The following is a 19,577-nucleotide window of genomic DNA, read 5'->3' as shown; positions in this document are numbered from 1 at the left end:
AACTAACTTTAAACAATTTAAATCATTCCCGATCTTAAGCATAGGCTATCTGGAATTTCTTAGTCCCGTATTTATTTTGTATATAATCGATCCATTTTTTCCAGTCTCGTTTATATCTCTCATTTGAGTGGTCTTTAAGATATGCAGATATTTTAGCCATCTCGGCTAAATTTGTGACTTTCGATGTCCATTCTTGAATAGAATAGAATTTCCTCTTGTTAATCCCCCACGTAAACCATGAAGCTTTGTAACCAACAAATTTACTATAAGAATTTTTTAAAAAGTACAGATGTAGAATCCCTTTATTGTGCTGGGTTCTCTCTCTCTCTCTCTCTCTCTTTCCTATGTGCCACCCAGCGTGTTTGGCTGGGATCATGTGACTCAGGGTCTAGTAGAACTTGGATTTATTCTGATGGATTCTTATGGGCCAAAAAGACCTTTTGGAGGTAAAGCCACGGAAACTAACCATATTCTGCCCAAAACCCCAGCCCAGCAAGTGTGTAAATTGGGAGCTGATATCCTCTTGGAAACTTTCAAGGTAATCTAAAAATGGAATTGTAGAATGCTGTAGATATAATATTAAGAAGATTTTTTTTTCTTCTGTTGATATAAGTTTTCTTCAAATTCTTATGATATTTAGAAATATTTCTAGACTATCTTTAAAGGCAAAACTCAAGCTGTTTTGATAACTTTTTCCTTCTCAAAATAAATGTAATTCTTTTTCTTAACCCTGCTTCTTACTATCTGTGGGAAACAGGAAACAACAGGAGCACCCCCTTGCATGAAATTTAGTTCAAGGCAAATTTGTTATTGGAGTGGGCTAAGGCCACCGAATGCAGCTTGTTTTGGCTTTTAAATGTGAAGCCTGTCAGAATATTCATGAACTGGAATAGGGCATAGCAGCAGGTCAGCCATTGGGGACTGGCTGGAATAGTACATGGTAACAAGGTCAGCCAATGTATAGGCATGGCAACTGGATCAGCCAATGGGAACTATTTGGTGACTGAGAGTCATGCCAGACGGCTCAGAGCCTGCACATGGCTTACCTATGAAGCTCTGTGCAAGAGAACTACCATATTTTTCAGCGTATAAGGCGCACCTTTTCCCCCTTAAAAGAGGGTGAAAATTTGGGTGCATCTTATACACTGAATGTAGCCCCACACTTTGGCCTCTGCCTCCCAGCAATTTACCTCCTTGCAGCAAACGGGGAAAATGGGGCTTGCGGAGGCTGCAATAGGCTATAGCAATTCCTGCAGCCTGAAACAGCTGATGATCGGGAGGCCCACTGAAACTGAAAGTGAAACTTGCTGTTAGCTCCAGGAGGCAAATTGCTGGGAGGCAGAAGCAAAAAAAAATAATTCTTGTGCTAATCAGGCTGTTTGTTGCAAGGAGATAGGTCAATAACTATAAATGCCTATAGAGTGTTCAAATTATTAGACTTATTTTTTTAAAGACTGCTATATTATTGTTCTAACAGCTTAACAAAATGAAGAAGCTTTTTAAAATAAATGCTTGATCTGAAGAGGCCCCGTGCTATTGTATCTCCTTTTAAATAGCAGAGAATAACTCTACGTCCAGAAAACACATCAATTTTGACAGCATCTGTACAAGTATAGTCTGAAATGTAATATATACACTACAAACAGTGTATGTTGTCTGTACTGTTTGCTGTTTGTTGCAAGGAGGCAAATTGCTGGGAGGCAGAGGAAGATATTTTCCCCTTGTTTTCCTCCTCAAAAGCTAGGTGCGTCTTATACTTCGGAGCAACTTATACTCTGAAAAATATGGTACTCTAGTCTGTTCTCTGAATTGAAACTGGAAACCAATCTCTTCTCTCTACCAGGTTGGAAGAATCTGCTGTTGGCATTGTACATTTATTCATGTGTTATTATGTATATAAAGAAGTTAATGAGTCCTGCTGAATCAGTTATCTGAGTGTGCTTTCTGGATTTGATTTTCTGCGATAAACTCTGACAAAGCCAGCTTTCATTCATAAATATTATTTAAATAATTAAAACAGGAGGAAGGTAATCTACCTAATATATCACAAGGAAATCTAGAACTGAAGGCACCACCACCACAGAGAAGTCCTCTTTTTCACAAACGCATCAAAGCACCTATAGATGCATTTTCTGTGCTGGATCAGTGAATTGGGGAGTAAACATCTTTGGGGCTGCCTGGTAAAGCAATCAACCAATGTAGCATAGCTTCAAAGGCTTTAAAGTATTTTCTCTTGAAACTAGATGGAGAAACTTTGCATTTTTAAAATACCCTATCTTCCAGGTCCACGAACCGATCAGAAGTGAAATTCTAGAGCAGATCCTGAACAGAGTGATCACAAATGCAGGCGTTCCCATCGCCCACTTCATAGGTAACTTTGCCACGTGGAATTCAAGCTCACAAAATAGACTGCAAGCTTCCAGTACACTATCATCATCTTTTAACTACTCCATAATCCCTTGTGGGGTGGAGTCTGGGCAACTGAATAGAACTAGCAGAGTGTTTTAATGGCTAGACGCCCTTCCTGTCACCAGTGCAGAGTTTTTTTTCAGCAGATGTATTCTCACTGTGCCCAGAGAGAGAAATATCTGCCTCTACCTAGGATTGAACTCATAGTCTCCACCTCTAGGCTTCTAGGACACTATCTCAAGAAAAATTCATCAGCCAGGAATTTCCCCAGGCTCCTGACTTCAAAAAGCAAATGATAGTTGGGAAAGAGTAGTTCTACACTGCATGAAACCATAATGGCTTACCCAGCAAGCCATGATGATGTAAAGAATTCCTCTGCATCATATATGAACTCAAGAAGTTGAGTTCATATATGAACTCAAGAAGTTACTCATTTCAAAATTATTATTATTAGCTGTTTTTCAGCAAGGCCAAATAGGATATGTACCCACGTTTTCTCATCCTCATAGGACATATTAAAAGGGCCTGTTAACCTTTTAATGTGGCAAAACAAGTTGACTGTCTCACCTGTTTGGGGGTTGAGGAAAAGTAGTGAATAAAACTTTTCCTTTAATCTATGAACTTGAATTGAATAGAATACTTTCTTTGGCCAAAATACACAAGGAATTTGTCTCCAGTGCAGAAGCACTTGGTATATAGGCAAAGCAACAAAAGAGAATAATACTCCATAATAGGAAGAAAGCTAAAGAAGATAATAAAAAGGATGAATAATACTGCAACCACATTATGTGGATTAAAATACATGGGTGTTAGACAGAACTGCAAATAAACGTGTATCTGCCTTCCTTTTTGAAATAGAATAGAATAGAGAAACAGTTGGAAGGGGCCTTGAAGGTCTTCTAGTCCAACCCCCTGCTTAAAAAGATGTGCTTATTCAGAGCATCCTGTCCTTTTCCCTAGCAGATGCCACAGCTTTGAATGTTCTCTCCTCCTCTCTTTGCAGACTTATTGTCCAGCATAATTCTATCTGCTCCTCTGGTCCTCCAAAATTCTTCCTCTAATGTTACAGAAGCTTTTGAGCATTTGTCATTCCTTCCTCTTGACACAGTTCAAGGGTTTCTCAAGGCTGTGCAGGTAATGTAATGTTATAAATATGTGGTTGCTCAAAATACTTTTTTAAAATACTACTAGCTTATAACCCAGCGTTACCTGGGTATTTATAGACATCGAAGCGTTTGTCTGAGAGGGAGCCATAGAGAGGGGCCTTTCTTCCCCCTACTCCCATGCCCATCATCCCTGCCCTCTCCCTTCCCCCTCCCATGTGCTCCTCTTTCCCACCCTGTCTACAATCCTGGCACATTGCCCCAAATCCATCAGGCACTTCCCTATTGGTCCACTGGAACGAATGTCACAGCTGGCCTTCCAGAGGATGATGTGAAGGAACTGACATCACAAACAATTGCCGGTTTAGGATGCCGCACTTGCTCTGCTTAACGGCGCAGGCTCTCCTTTCTCCCTTCCATGACATCACAAACAATTGCTACTCTAGGACGTTGCACTTGCTCTGCTTAAAGGCCCAGGTTCTCTCTTCTCCCTCCCATGACATCACAAACAATTGCTGCTCTAGGACGCCACACTCACTCTCCTTAACAGGCCAAGCGTTCCAGAGTTATGCTGGAACACACAGATACACACACCAGGGGTGTCTTACCCTCTATTATTTGTTTCCAGAGGGTAAGTCATTTGTGTACCATGTTTGGTTGAAACTGCTTGAGGCACTCCAGAGTCATGCTGGAACATACATACATACATACATACATACATACATACATACATACATACATACATACATATTTTTTATAGATAAAAAAAATTAGAAACACAAAAGCATACTTGGACCAAAAATGAATCTTTAATCACCCAGTTTTTCCCCCCTTCTCCCATCCGTAGAGAAAAGACCCAAGTGGTTTATGAAACTGGAGGTGTTTTTTTTTTTTGTATTGCGATAGTTTTAAGACATTCTAAATTTTGTTTTCTCCCAGCCTTTGCTCAAAATAAGCATGTCCTTGAGGGACTCGCTGATCCTTGTTCTCCGCAAATCTATGTTCTCTGGGTAAGTTGTCTTTGTTTTTTTTTAAAAAATGTCTTCCGTGTTTGTTGATTTTCCCCTGCACACATATGAGCTAAAACTCTTTTTTTTTAAAGTAGAATTCAGTAGAACTGTTTGATCGCTTTTATCTCTAAAATGTTTGCTTGAAGAGTTAAATAAGTTTTCAAAAAAAAAAAAATGATTGGTGATTTCCAGACAGAGAGCCTTAAATCCATGTGACCAGGAAAGTGTCAGCGTTCTGGAAAGACCCAACTCCCAGAAAGAAAAACTCTGAGACAGGCATTTTCTCAAAGCACTCAATTATTAGCATAGGTATACAGACACATGGGAAAACCCAAATCTGAGATTTCCGGTCTTTTCCCTGAGCAAGTCAAAAGTCCAAACCAACCCCCTGCACTCATCAGTCCATCACATGGTCCAATCCCAATCCGTCCCAATTTGAGACATCACTTCAATCACTCCTCCCCCAGGTGCAGGAATGCAATGACCTTGACCGAAAAGAAGAATGCTATTATACCTAACTACATTCCCTCTACTAAATCCCCGCTCCTAATTGCCCAAGCATAAGAATGTGGCAGCGTTAACATGGCTTCCAAAACTGAGAGAAAGTTAACAAATATTCATGTTTCTTTTTTAAAAAAATTATCTACCGGGTTTTGGTGGTGAAAGTAGCCCATCATTCTAATACATATTTATCCTGGGGTGGAGAAAAACTACCTTAAATTCATCTTCTCTCTTGATTGCAGACAACTAGATGCCCGCAAGTCGGCAGTTGCTGGGTTTTTGCTGCTCCTGAAAAATTTTAAGGTCCTGGGGAGTTTGACCTCTTCCCAATGCAGCCAAGCAATTGGAGCCAGTCAGGTAAAGAAAATGGCACTGATATGATATGATATGAAATTATATGGGTTTGTGGAAATACCACCCCCAAGAAAACACAAATTGAGATTTGAAAGAGACACCTATAACAATAGAAAAAGAAAGGGAGGGAAGAAGGAAGGGAAAGGAGAAGAGGGTGGAAAGGAGAGAAAGAGAAGGAGAGATAGTAGGAAAGGAAGAGGAAGAGTGGAGGAGAGTTAAGGGAAGAAGAAAGAGGTAAGGAGAGGTGGGTGGAAGGGAGAGAAAGAGAAGGAGAGGAGTGGGGAGGGGAGAGAAAGAGAAGGAGAGAGGGTAGGAAGGGGAAGAGAGAGGGTAAGAGTAGGGGAGAGGTAAGGGAAGAAAATAGGGGAAGGAGAGGAGGAGGAAGGAAGTAGAGAAGGAAGGGAGAGAGAAAAGAAAGAGAAAATAAGGTGGTGTCATAACAGGCGCTAGGGATGGTAAACAAAACAATCCAAACTGTATCTTATAATCTTTTAAATGGAATAACAATAGTATAAGAATGGCAAAGAAAAAGAATAACCATGTGAATGTATACCTAGAATTGTATGTAAGAGAATAAACAGTAAGAATATAAAGCACAATATAGGTAAACAATATTTGGTTATAAATAGCTAAGTATAAATAAATATAGAATTGTACATAAAAATGGATAACGAATAAGGAGACCATGAATGCAAGATAGAAATGTATAGAAGGGAAAACATTAACTGCAAAGAAACCGATACGGAACTGCTGTGTGATATATGATGGAACTTCTTGTTCCTATGTTGTCTTAAGTCATGTGTTTGTTTTTGTTGATGTGTTTATGTGTTTAAAATAAAAAATTATAAAATAAAATAAATAAATAAAATGGCACTGGTCCCAGCATGTTTCACTCGCTCTCCTGCAGATTCCAATCTGCAGCACAAATGCATATACTGGAAGGGGAGGTGTTTGAGGAATGATAGACACAGCTAATTACAGATAACTAACCCTTAGATTAAAATTACCCAGTATTCCAAAGGTCTACAAAATATTTAAAATATTGTCTTCCATGCTGATGTTGGTTGGGAGTATTGAAGAACAGAAGGGAATGGTGGCAGGTTTGAGCAATTCCAGAAATGGCGACAGCAGTGATGGCAAACCTTTTCAGCACCAAGAGCCCAAACCGGAACACGCAGAGGGCCAGAAACCCAAAGACCAGCTGGCCAGTCCCCGCATGCCTGTTTTTGGGTCGATTTTTGGGGTGTTTTCCAGGCATTTTTCCAGCCGTTTTTTGTCCGGAAAAGTGGCTTTAAAAATGTCCTTTAAAACAGCCCTGAAAATGGCCCAAAAAACAGCATGAAAATGGTCTGAAAAACAGCCTCTTTTGGCCATTTTTCGGGCCATTTTCTGGCACTTGTGAAGACCAGCTGGTGCCTGTGATGACCACATGTGTACCGGAAAGCAGAAGGGTAGCTGGCGATGGTGTGCGTGCCCCCTCTGACGCGTGTGCCACAGGTCACGGGACTACAGAGTCCCTGGGCGCCAAGCAGCACCTAATGTATTAGTAGTATTTTTTAGTTTCTTCGTCAGCTCTTACTCCAGTTGAAAAACGATTTCCCATTTAACAAGTATCATCAAGTTAGGCTGATAGAATGGTGCGGTGGCCTAGAGGTGGAGCTCTTGCCTCGCAATCAGGGGGCTGTGAGTTCGATCCTAGGTAGAGGCAGAATGTTTCTCTCTTTGGGCACCCTGAGAATATATATCTGCTGGGGGCGGGGGGAACCCCCTCCGCATTGGCAACAGGAAGGGCATCCGGCCATTGAAACATTCTGCTTGCTCCATTCAGTTGCCCAGACACCACCCTGCAAGGGATTACAGGGTTGTTAAATGAAGAAAATGATCAAGTTAGGCTGATTTTGTAAGCTTACAGAACAAAGTGTTACTGTGTCCAGCGGGGTTTGGTATGTACAGGACTCTCCCCATAGAACAGGAATACAGCAGTTAATTTGGTGACTGTTGGAAGTTACTTTGGCACTGAAAAAAAATGTGCCAAAAAAACACTGTTTTTCACACTTGCGCTATGGTTCCATGATCAAAATTCAGACATTTGACACATGCCGTATTTTTTAGACTATAAGACGCACAGGTGTATAAGACGCACCAAGATTTCGAAGAGGTAAGTAAGAAAAAAACGTTTTTGTCCTCCCCAGCCTCTGCAGACTTCAGCAGGGCTGGAGGAAGGCAAAAACGCCACCATTTCCCACCAAAATGGGGGCATTTTTCCCTTTCCCCCAGCCCTGCCGAAGCCTGCAGAGTGCATCTGGGGGGTGGGGGAAGGCAAAAACACCCCCGATTTGGTGAAAAACGGCCCGTTTTCCTCCCATTTTTCATAACAATGGGATGAAGGGGCGGGGCTTCGGGAAGCCAAAAATGGCTGTATTCGGTGTATAAGACGCATCAACATTTCCATAATCTTTTGGGGGGGGAGGTGCGTCTTATACTCAGAAAAATATGGTATACGTGGACGGTTGTAGTGGCCCCTTCTGAGAATAAACTCAATGGGGAAGCCAGATTTACGCAACTACAGTTTGACTAATTTAACGATTGCAGTGATTCACTTAACAACCGTGGCAAGAAAGGATGTAAAAGGAGGCAAAGTTCACTTAACACCTGTTTTAACAACAGAAATGTTGGGCTCATTTGCAGTTATAAGCCGAGGAACTCCATGACTGCTCCTTCCTTCCAGGTTCAGGTAGATGTCCATGCCCGCTATAATGCGGCAGCCAATGAGGCCTTCTGCTTAGAGATCCTAGGCAGCCTGAGACGATGCCTGAGCCAGCAGGCGGATGTCAGACTCACCCTCTACGAGGTAAGAAGAGCTCCCTTTGGCATTCAACTTAGTTCCCTAACATCCCCACATTTCTAGCTGTGTCTCAAGTAAACGTACAACTTGCAGAATACGGAATAACAGACTTGGAAGGGACCTTGGAGGCCTTCTAGTCCAACCCCTGGGTCAAGCAGGAAGTCCTATACCATTTCAGACAAAAGATTGTCCAATCTCTTCCTAAAAACCTCCACTATTAGAGCACCCACAGTTTCTGGTGGCGAGCAGTTCCATTGGCTAATCGCTCCCACCGTTAAGAAAGTTCTAGGTTGCTTCTCTCCTTAGTGAGTTTCCATCCATTGCTTCTTGTCCTGCCTTCAAGTTCTTTAGAGCAGTGTTTCTCAACCTTGGCAACTTGAAGATGTCCGGACTTCAACTCCCAGAATTCCCCAGCCAGCATTCGCTGGCTGGGGAATTCTGGGAGTTGAAGTCCAGACATCTTCAAGTTGCCAAGGTTGAGAAACACTGCTTTAGAGAATAGTTTGGCCCTTCTCTTCTTTGTGGATTGTGGGTGGGGCTAGAATTTCTGCTTCTCCCATTCTTTTCTGATCAGTTTCAAGCTCACTTTAAAAACAAAGAAACAAAACTTTCATTTGTCTTTCCAGGGTTTTTATGATGTCCTGCGCAGAAATTCTCAATTGAGCCATTCCATTCTGGACATGCTTCTCTCGCAGGTACAGGAATGACTAAAGATTAGAAGCTGGATTTAAGGGAAATGCTGACCAGGGTTTGGGGGTTGGTCACTCTTTTGAGTCTTGTCTACCCTTGGTTTGGATTGTCTTTCTGCTTTTGAAGAGGAAGCCCAAAACCTAGTTGATTCGATGAGGCAAAATGGCCACCTGTTTGTGCGTGACCCGTCAAAACCGCGGAGGACAAAATCGCGCTCGACGAAAGCGCGCATGTGACGTCATCACAGTGCGACGAAAAAAATTAAAAATTTAAATAAAATTAAAATTAAAGCAAGCCAATTCACATAAAGGTAAGGGTTAGGGTTAGGGTTAGGTTAAGGGTTAGGGTTAGGTTTAGAGTGTTAGGGTTACGTTTAGCGTTAGGTTAAGGGTTAGCGCTAGGTTTAGCGTTACGTTAACGGTTAGGTTTAGGGTTAGATTTAGGGTTAGGTTAAGGGTTAGGTTTAGGGTTAGGTTTAGGGTTAGGTTTGGGGGGGTTAGGGTAAGGTTTTCGCTTTTTTTTTACATTTTTCGATCACAGCGCGATGTTTTCGTCGCGCTGTGATGACGTCAAATGCGCGCTTTCGTCGAGCGCGATTTTGTCCTCCGTGATTTTGTGGTGGAACCCTGTTTGTGCCTCAAAATAGGAATGAAGAAAAAGGATTTGCCATGTAGATGGGGAGGAGAAAGAAATATGGATCTAAGTCATGAGAATAATATTATGAACAGTTATAGCAAAAGCACTTGTGGGACGCAGTGACTCAATGGCTGAGCTTGTCGATCAGAAAGGTCGGCAGTTTGGCAGTTCGAATCCCTAGCGCCGCGTAACGGAGTGAGCTCCTGTTAGTTGTCCCAGCTTTGGCTAACCTAGCCGTTCAAAAGCATGTAAAATGCAAGTAGAAAAATAGGAATCACCTTTGGTGGGAAAAGAACAGCATTTTGTGCGTGTTTAGTCATGCCGGCCACATGACCATGGAGACGTCTTTGGACAGCGCTGGCTCTTCGGCTTTGAAACGTTGGTGAGCACCGTCCCTTAGAGTCAGGAACGACTAGCACATATGTGCGAAGGGAACCTTTACCTTTACCTAAGCATTTTACAGAGTCAGCATATTTATAGCTACTCAAGTGAATATTTGTGGAGATTCTCAGTCATCCAGATCATGTTACTCCAAAGGTGCTTTTTCCCCCTGTAAAAGGCATTTTCTTTGAAAATGTTTTGGTTCTCATCCAAGAAGCTTCTTCAGTTTTTTCAGAAACTATAGAAGTTCCTTGGATGAGAAGCGAAATGTTTTCGAAGAGAAAAAAACCCAAGGAAGTCCAATTGCCTTTTGGAAGAGCGAATCTGGGACACTCAAGTGAGCAGTTGTGTTCTGAAATGCATTATCATTCCTAGGCAAGTAGCGAAGGAGATTTATCTACCTTGGAATCCACTGAAGGAAATAAAAGTCTATTTATTCGTGGAAGGAAGTGATGATTTTGACAGAAGAATAGAACAGAATAGAATAGAATAGAATAGAATAGAATAGAATAGAATAGAATAGAATAGAATAGAATAGAATAGAATAGAATTCTTTATTGGCCAAGTGTAATTGGACACACAAGGAATTTGTCTTTGGTGCAGATGCTCTCAGTGTACATAAAAGAAAAGATACATTCATCAAAAATCATAAGGTACTTAATGATAGTCATAAGGTACAAATAAGCAATCAAATCATACTAGGAAACAATATAAATCATAAAGATACAAGCACAAAGTTACAGTCATACAGTCATAGGTGGGAGAAGATGGGTGATAGAAACGATGAGAAGATTAATAGTAATGTAGACTTAGTAAATAGTTTGACAGTGTTGAGGGAATTATTTGTTTAGCAGAGTGATGGCGTTCGGCGAAAAAAAACTATTCTTGTGTCTAGTTGCTCTGGTGTGCAGCGCTCTATAGTGTCATTTTCTTCCACCTTCATTCAGCAAATGGTTTCATTTAAATATTTTTTTAAAATCTCTTTTTAATGGGGGAGCTTTCTCCTCCTCGCTGATTATAACCTGTAAATTCGAGATGATTATTTATCATTTAGCAAATTAATCTGTTTTGTTTGTTGCAACAGATAAAACAATATTATGAAGCTGAACCAGACCTTCTGCCCCCGTTCAAGTTAGAAAAATGCATCCTGGCTCAAAGAGATCAAATCTTCTTGCAGGAACCTTTGGTGAGAAAGGGGAAAAGAAAGTGGGAGCATTCAGTAGTTCTTTTTTGAAACACTTTTTAAAAATGTCTGTCAAATATTGCATTCTGAATCAAGAAGAGGATATTGGCCTATGTACTATACATATTGGCATATTTTGTTCATTGAAGGCAAATGAAATGCAACTTTTGAAAAAAAAATATTCAAGGTTTGGCTGGCTCGAAATGAGAAAAGGACGTTTCTCATTCATAGTTCAATGCCATGATTCTTTCAGGCTCATCTCTTGTGCTGTATTCAACATTGTTTGGCCTGGTATACAAATGTTTTAACTGTGCACCAGCAAACTGAAGATGATCAGGAGGAGGAGGAGGAGGATAGAAGCTTCCAGCAAGAATTGGATAAGATGTTGGAATCCATCACAAGACGAATGATCAAGAGCGAACTGGAAGATTTTGAGCTGGTAATTGAGTCATTTGTTTATTTGTGACATTTCTATGCCACTCTACTCCAAACAGCTCTGTGCAATATGTAGAAGAATAGAATAGAATAGAATTCTTTATTGGCTGAGTATGATTGGACACACAAGGAATTTGTCTTTGGTGCATATGCTCTCAGTGTACATAAGGAGAATAAAATACATTCATCAAGAATCATAAGGTACAATATTTAATGATAGCCATAGGGTATAAATAAGCAATCAAACCATGCTAGGAAAAAATCAGCATAAATCGTAAGGATACAAGCAACAAAATTACAGTCATAGGCTACTTCTGCTGACTGCCGGCTGCCGGAAGTTTGATTCTGACCAGCTCTTGGTTGACTCAGCCTTCTATCCTTCCGAAGGGGGTAAAATGAGGAGCCAGATTATTGGGGTCTCCCTTATGCTGACTCTAAACTGCTTAGAGAGGGCTGTAAAGCACTGTGAAGCTGTATATGTCTAAATGCTATTGCTATATAAGCCATTATGAAGCGGTATATAAGTCTAAGTGCTATTGCTATGTAAAGCACTATAAAGCGGTACATAAGTCTAAATGCTAAGTGTTACTGCTATGTAAAGCACTATGCAGTGGTATATAAGTCTAAGTGCTATTGCTATATAAAGCACTATGAAGCGGTATATAAGTTTAAGTGCTATTGCTATATAAAGCACTATGAAGCAGCATATAAGTCTGCTATTGCTATATAAAGCACTATGAAGCGGCATATAAGTCTAAGTGCTATTGCTATATAAAGCACTATGAAGCGGTATATAAGTCTAAGTGCTATTGCTGTATAAAGCACTATGAAGCGGTATATGTTTAAGTGCTATTGCTATATAAAGCACTATGAAGCGGTATATAAGTCTAAGTGCTATTGCTATATAAAGCACTATGAAGCAGCATATAAGTCTAAGTGCTATTGCTATATAAAGCACTATGAAGCGGTATATAAATTTAAGTGCTATTGCTATATAAAGCACTATGAAGCGGTATATAAATCTAAGTGCTATTGCTATATAAAGCACTATGAAGCAGCGTATGTCTAAGTGCTAAGTGCTATTGCTATATAAAGCACTATGAAACAGCATATAAGTCTTAAGTGCTATTGCTATATAAAGCAATATGAAGCGGTATATAAGTGTTATTGCTATTGCTATTCAGCAATTTACAAATATTAGAAGTCGTCTTTCTAATTTGCTTGCTTTTGAATGTTAGGATAAATCGGCAGACTTCTCTCAATCAACCGGAGTGGGCTTGAAGAACAACATCTATGCCATTTTAGTGATGGGGATCTGTGAGGTCTTGATTGAATACAACTTTAGTACAGGCAACTACAAGTAAGGAATTGAATTCTTCCTTCTAAAGCTTCCGAGCTTTTGAGTTCATATGTTTACCTTTGGCAATGTGTTTGTTTGCAGTAAGAACAAGTTTGAAGATGTTTTGAGCCTGTTCAAGTGCTACGCGAGTCTTTGTGAAATCCTGAAAGAGAAAGCGGGAAAGAACAAACTCTCGTCCACAAACAAAATTGCCCGAAGTTTCCTATCGATGGGTTTTGTGTGTACTTTACTTACAAGTCTTTTCAGGTAAAAAAAATAATAATAATAATTTAAAGTACTGATCCTTCCCGGCATGTTTTGAAGGCTCAAAAGCAGCCGACAGAAACTAGGTGGACTGGAAATGGCACTAGAAGTATAGAAATGAGCTATAAAAGCCAGTCATAAAATCAGCTGACACCCATGGCATTTGTATATTTTCATGAGGAGTGGTGCGGCGGCCTAGAGATGGAGCTCACGCCTCACAATCAGGAGGCTGTGAGTTTGATCCTAGGTGGAGGCAGATATTTCTCTCTCTGGACACAATGAGAATATATCTGCTGAACAAAACTCCACATTGGCGACAGGGAAGGGCATCTGGCCAGTAAACACTCTGCTAGCTCCATTCAGTTGCCCAGACTCCATTCTGCAAGGGATTATGGGTTCGTTAAAAGACGATGATGATTTGTATATTTTGATGCCCTCCCCTTTCTCTGTTTTACCAACTCAGTCCAGAATTTTCTTCCAACCCTTTAGGGATTGTGCCCAAAGCCACGAGGAGAGCCTGGCTGTTCTCCGCTCCAGCACGGAGTTCATGCGCTATGCTGTCACCGTAGCGTTGCAGAAGGTTCAGCAATTGGATGAGACGGGGCAGACAGACGGGCCAGAAGGAGAGAACCCGGGGAAGATGTTCCAGTATCTTTGCAAAATCACTCGGTGAGTTGAAATGCTACGTGGTCAAGAGGTTTCAGTATTTTAATACCATTTTTTTGTTTTGGTCTCTAAGAAATGCAGAAATAATATCTAGTAGAACCTATATACATTCTTACCGTGTTTCCCTGAAAATAACACAGGGCCTTATTTTCTTTTGACCCCCGAAATAAGCGCTTGGCCTTATTTTCAGGGAGGTCTTATTATTTCTGAGGTGCAGGAGGCCCCCTTAACCTCGGCCAATGGCTCATCTGATCCAGAGAGGGCCGGAAGTTCTGTCTCTGTTTCTGGCACACTCAGCCCTAACATCGCTGGGCCTGCTGCTCTTTTTGCGACCGCCACTAAGAGAAGGGGCGTGAGGCCGTTCTGTGTGTATGACAGGGGCCCGTGGGGCATGTTCCCCCCTTCCCACCAGGAAATGGCGGGGACCGGCTGCGCATGCGTTTAAATATTTTAGGGGAGAGCTTATTTTAACGCATGCGCTCAAAAGCCGGATTGAGCTTATTATCCGTGGAGGTCTTATTTGGGGGGAAACAGGGTACCCACTTAAGCTGCTTCCTTTTGGGATACAGTATGCAGAGTGCAGAAAATGGAGTAAAATATCATAAGCCAAGAAATATCAGGTTATAATAATAAAGGAAACACACTGTAGCTAAATTTGTCTTCCACATCTCTATAAATTCCATGCACTTCTCTTCTTGCAAAAACTTTGTTTTTATTAGATCTTCTTGCTATTAAAGTTCCTTAAAGGCAGCACAAGAAGAGTTTAACGCAGTATGAAAGATGCATGGACTTATTTGTTTGGTCTACATGATCTAATTCTTGACTATCCCCCTCTTCCTGTAGAGTCCTCCTCTGGAGATACACCTCAATCCCAACATCTGCAGAAGAATTTGGGAAGAAGGATAAAGGCAAAAGCATCTCGTTGCTCTGCTTGGAAGGCCTGCTGAGGATTTTTAACACAGTGCCACAACTTTATCCAACCAAAATCTCACAGTTCCTCCAGGCTTTGGGTAGTTTTGATTCTGCTTTGTTCACTAACCCGAATTCTATCTCCAGGCATCCTTTTCACACCGGTGTAATGAATTTCTTTTCTGGATTTTCACTTCGGCTTGACTACCATTTTTTTTCATTCCCCTTTCATAGATATCGCAAATGAAGATGACGAAGAAGCAGCAGAGGTGAATGTCACTGAGAAAGCTGCCTTCCAGATTCGGCAGTTTCAGGTGAGCTAAAGCAGTGTTTCCCAACCTTGGCAATCTGAAGATGTCCGGACTTCAACTCCCAGAATTCCCCAGCCAGCATTCGCTGGCTGGGGAATTCTGGGAGTTGAAGTCCGGACATCTTCAGATTGCCAAGGTTGGGAAACACTGAGCTAAAGCATGTGAGCTCCCGTGACTTTTTCCCAGCTTCTGCCAACCTAGCAGCTCGAAAGCATGTAAAAATGCAAGTTGAAAAATAGGGACCACTATGGTGGGAAGGTAACAGCGCTCCGTGCCCCTTCAGTGTTTAGTCATGCCAGCCACATGACCACGGGGACGTCTTTGGACAGCGCTGGCTCTTCAGCTTTGAAATGGAGATGAGCACCGCCCCCTAGAATTGGAAACGACTAGCACATATGTGTGAGGGGTACCTTTAGCTTTAACTTTAAAGCATGTGATGATGACCGCTAAATAGCTTCAAGAAATTGGAGCATCAGAGGTTTGACAAGCAATCAGAGCTCCAATTTTGGAGCACTCTTGAGAAAAGATTCTGTAATTATTCCCAAGGTAATTTTCCCTAAAAAAAAAATCTTCCAAGTGCCCTAGAGTAGAAATGGGATGCTTGGTTCTCAAAGCAATCTGCTTTGGATGATTATATTTGTTTGTTGTGAGTTTCATCTTTTCCTTTTTGCCTTTTTCAGAGATCGCTAACAAACCTGATCAGCAATACAGAAGAAGATTTTAGCAGCAAGGAAGCTCTTCTGTTGATCAACATCCTTGTGATGCTCTCAAAACTGTTGGATCCTTCCTCATCCCAGGTATGCATTTATTTATTTGTTTGGGGTTTTTTTTTGTATACCCCCCTTATTATTTTTACTAATAACTCAAGGTAGAGAACATACCTGATACATTAACCTCCTTGCTATGCTTTCCAGAATGGCAAAGAATTATTGAGTATTATAGACGTACAATTGATAAAGTTTTTGTTCTTAAGTTGGTTCTTGACTTCAGTCTACATTGTCTGTGTCTGTCTGTCTGTCTGTCTCTCTCTCTCTCTCCCTCCTCCCCACCCCTCTCTCCAGTTTCCAAAGATCTCTATAATAGCTTGTTTCTGTTGCTGTTGCTGCATTAAATGTTGGTGTGGTCATATTACCCTTGCCAACACCACTGCCTTTTTCAGGACTCTATTTTAATGGCCTGTTACTCTTTATTAATTTTAAGTGGCTGCTCTGAAAGCTTTGTCCATTGAAAAATTGAACTTAAGTGACTGAGGAGTAATCAACTAATGAGAAATCTATTTCTCTACATAGTTCGTACAGCTGTTATCATGGACAGTGAAGCTTTGCAAGGAAACTAGCTTGGGTAAGTGTTAATTGCTTGATTGCTTCAGTGAGAATTTGGGCTGCTCAGTACCTCCGTATAACCAGTACTGATCAGAGATTGGCTGAGCACCTGATTTAAGTGAGTGAGCCAGTAGCCTTTTATCCCCACTTTTAAAGCCAGTTGTGTTCATTGTGCCCACCTCAAAGTTTTTGCTAGTAGGAACCAAATTGGGACTTTCAACTATGGATAATCCTGATTGGTGATACTATAATTCATTATGATGATGAAAAATGAGGAAGAAATATGTCTGGTTCCCCAATGAACTAATCAGTCATATCTTATTTAGCAACTTACATATCGCTTTACAGTGCTTTACAGCCCTCTCTAAGCAGTTTGCAATGTCAGCCTATGGCCCCCGCCCCAAATCTGGGTCCTCATTTTACCCACCTCAGAAGGATAAAAGGCTGAGTCAATCTTGAGCCAGTCAGGAATCAAACTCCTGGCAATGTGAGCAGAGTTAGCCTGCATTGTAACCACTGCGCAGGAAGGAAGGAAGAGCACTTAGACTTATACACCGCTTCACAGTGCTTTTACAGCCCTCTCTAAGGAGTCAGCATCTTTCCCCCCCACCCCCAACAATCTGGGTCCTCATTTTACTGACATCTGAAGGATGGGAGGCTGAGTTCATCTTGAGCCTGGTGAGATTTGAACTGCCATCTTGGCAATCAACAGAAGAGGCCTGCAGTACCGCACTCTAACCACTGCGCCACCACGGCTCATTTGAATATACTCGCGGGATTTTATAGCAAAAAAAATAAAATGCAAACCACTAAAATCAGGACAGTCTAACTGTGTACAGGAGAATGATTGGTTTATGCCTCCAAAGATGAGCGACGTTGAAATCAGCCACATTTCAAAAGCTTTCAAAATTTGTTGATTAGCGCTTTTTCTCGTTCTCTGCAGAAGACGCTCCTTGCTGCAAAGGTTTACTCTCTCTGCTTTTCACACTTCATGCTCTTGTTAAGAGCCCTGTCACCATACTGCGTGATCTTGCCCAAGACATCCATGCTCAGCTGGGAGACATAGACCAGGTGAGGAAGAGCCCAGGTGGACTTTAAAGATTGAACTTGAGATGATGCATTTGCCAGGGCAAAGATCATCCAACATTTTCCTTTTCAAGATAAGTTGTAACGTGATTTGATACAGGGCATTTGAAATAAGACCCTAGCTTATAGTTCAACATATTGTGCCGATTGTCATGGTTATACTATATCAACCAGCCATGATCAAAACAACCCATCATAAACCCAATCAATTTATTTAACTTTTAATGGGATTCTTGAAGTGGCAAATCCTCCCAGTAGAGTTACTTCATAGGGGAAATGGGTGGCATAAAAATTTAATTAATAAATAGCAATAGCAATTAGACTTCTATACCGCTTCACAGTGCTTTTACAGCCCTTTCTAAGCAGTTTACAGAATCAGCCTATTGCCCCAACTATCTGGATCCTCATTTTACCCACTTTGGAAGGATGAGTCAACCTTGAGTCTGGTGAGATTTGAATTGCCGAAATGCAGCTAGCAGTCAGCTAAAGTAGCCTGCAGTACTGCACTCTAACCACTGCGCCACCTAAATAAGAAATTAAAGAGTTTTGCTCTTATCAAGGGAGATGAAACTCGAATTCTTAACAACTCACAAAACCGAGATAGAAATCTTGGGCCAGTTACTTTAATTCTATCTAATTCTTTTTAGGGTTGTAACAAAGATAAGATAGTTGAATAAGAATCAAACAGCGGAATGAACTCCTCTAATTCTGTTCATATTCACAGGATGTTGAGATGGAACATCAGTCTCACTTTGCCATTGTGAACTCAAAGACTGCAGCTCCTACAGCTTGTGTAAGTTATATTGGGATCCAAGAATGCAATGACTGAAACATGAACAATGCTCCTTTAGAAGAGAGCATTGCACAGCACTTTGCTTGTACTTATGTGGCGTTAAGTTGTCTCAACCTCTCTGCTTCTGTCTCTTGAAGTTGATGGTTTTGAGTCAAGCAGACAAAATCCTTGAAGAGGTAGATTGGCTGATCAACAAGATGAAAAACTATCTGGGATCCGAGACAGCAGGTAATATTTATGGAGGACCCCTTACTTCGTGAAATGCTTGGATGATTGCCTGTTTTATGCCAGAAGGGGACTGCCTTTGCGGAAAGCGCAACTATGACCATTAAAGATATCCAGATCATCAACTTTCAAATAAATATAATTAGAACTTTGTCTTGGCATTTGAGAAATATGAGCCCCCACTTTTATCAGATCAAACAAGTAGACACAATTAGGTATATTAAGATCCTCTTTTTCAGAAGAGATTCCAGCTATATTTTGGCTATAAAGAGACAGGGGGGAATTGAGTCAGAAGAAAAAAGTTTCATACCTTTGGGTAGTCAACAGGAATAAAAGAAATGGGGTAAAGGACTCGGTGGATAAGACGCTGAGCTTGTCGGTCAGAAAGGATGGCAGTTCAGGAGTTCGAATCCCTAACGCCGCGTAACGGAGTGAGCTCCCGTTACTTGTCCCAGCTTCTGCCAACCTAGCAGTTCAAAAGCACATAAAAATGCAAGTAGAAAAATAGGAACCACCTTTGGTGGGAAGGTAACAGCGTTCCGTGCGCCTTCGGTGTTTAGTCATGCCGGCCACATGACCACGGAGATGTGTTTGGACAGTGCTGGCTTTTCGGCTTTGAAACAGAGATGAGCACCGCCACCAAGAGTCGGGAATGACTAGCACATATGTGTGAGGGGAACGTTTACCTGTTTACCTTTAAGGGGGTAGAAATGTTGCTGGTCACAAAATTGTGCCAGTTTAATCTTCACGGAATAAGAGGAAGCCTCCGGATGTGCATACAGTATCTGAACATTCTGCATAATTTTATTCCATTTTACTAGAGCCTATTTTATTCTCTGTCTTTATTTTGTCTAAGAAAGTTGCAGTCGAAGATGGATGTTTTCTGACTGGTTTGATCCAATAAACATAATGGTGGCCACATTTTAGATCTAATGAAGTCTTATTTTAAAACTTACGTAACTGTTTCCCTGTATTTGCTCAAGATAGCAGGAAACTAACCGTCGCACCCAATGTTGATGATGAAATTATAAATAGCTCTAAGAATGGAAACATTAAGGGATTTTGGGGCAAGGAAACTTCAAATCATAGGCTCTCTTCTACCATGTGTTGGAAGC

General features: G+C 41.2%; 1 protein-coding gene across 1 annotated transcript in view; it reads left to right on the top strand.

Moving 5' to 3' along the window:
* FANCI (FA complementation group I) overlaps window positions 1-19,577 on the top strand; it is a 37,395-nt gene that overhangs the window by 9,251 nt on the left and 8,567 nt on the right. Inside the window, exons 12-30 of the mRNA XM_087704291.1 lie at window positions 358-538; window positions 2,284-2,371; window positions 3,413-3,543; window positions 4,452-4,522; window positions 5,266-5,380; window positions 8,106-8,228; window positions 8,849-8,917; window positions 11,014-11,115; window positions 11,366-11,551; window positions 12,786-12,907; window positions 12,989-13,153; window positions 13,640-13,819; window positions 14,660-14,826; window positions 14,960-15,039; window positions 15,717-15,833; window positions 16,326-16,377; window positions 17,302-17,429; window positions 18,169-18,237; window positions 18,375-18,465. Of these exons, the coding sequence (XP_087560417.1) occupies window positions 358-538; window positions 2,284-2,371; window positions 3,413-3,543; window positions 4,452-4,522; window positions 5,266-5,380; window positions 8,106-8,228; window positions 8,849-8,917; window positions 11,014-11,115; window positions 11,366-11,551; window positions 12,786-12,907; window positions 12,989-13,153; window positions 13,640-13,819; window positions 14,660-14,826; window positions 14,960-15,039; window positions 15,717-15,833; window positions 16,326-16,377; window positions 17,302-17,429; window positions 18,169-18,237; window positions 18,375-18,465 (2,237 nt within the window). The remainder of the gene's footprint in view (window positions 1-357; window positions 539-2,283; window positions 2,372-3,412; window positions 3,544-4,451; window positions 4,523-5,265; window positions 5,381-8,105; window positions 8,229-8,848; window positions 8,918-11,013; window positions 11,116-11,365; window positions 11,552-12,785; window positions 12,908-12,988; window positions 13,154-13,639; window positions 13,820-14,659; window positions 14,827-14,959; window positions 15,040-15,716; window positions 15,834-16,325; window positions 16,378-17,301; window positions 17,430-18,168; window positions 18,238-18,374; window positions 18,466-19,577) is intronic.

This window comes from Thamnophis sirtalis, unplaced genomic scaffold (genome assembly GCF_051295495.1).
Source record: "Thamnophis sirtalis isolate CommonGarterSnake01/CBP01778 unplaced genomic scaffold, rThaSir2_p1.2 scaffold_2, whole genome shotgun sequence".
Lineage (NCBI taxonomy): Eukaryota > Metazoa > Chordata > Lepidosauria > Squamata > Natricidae > Thamnophis > Thamnophis sirtalis.
The sequence above is the reverse complement of the archived record's forward strand: the minus strand, read 5'-3'. Positions and strand labels throughout refer to the sequence as shown.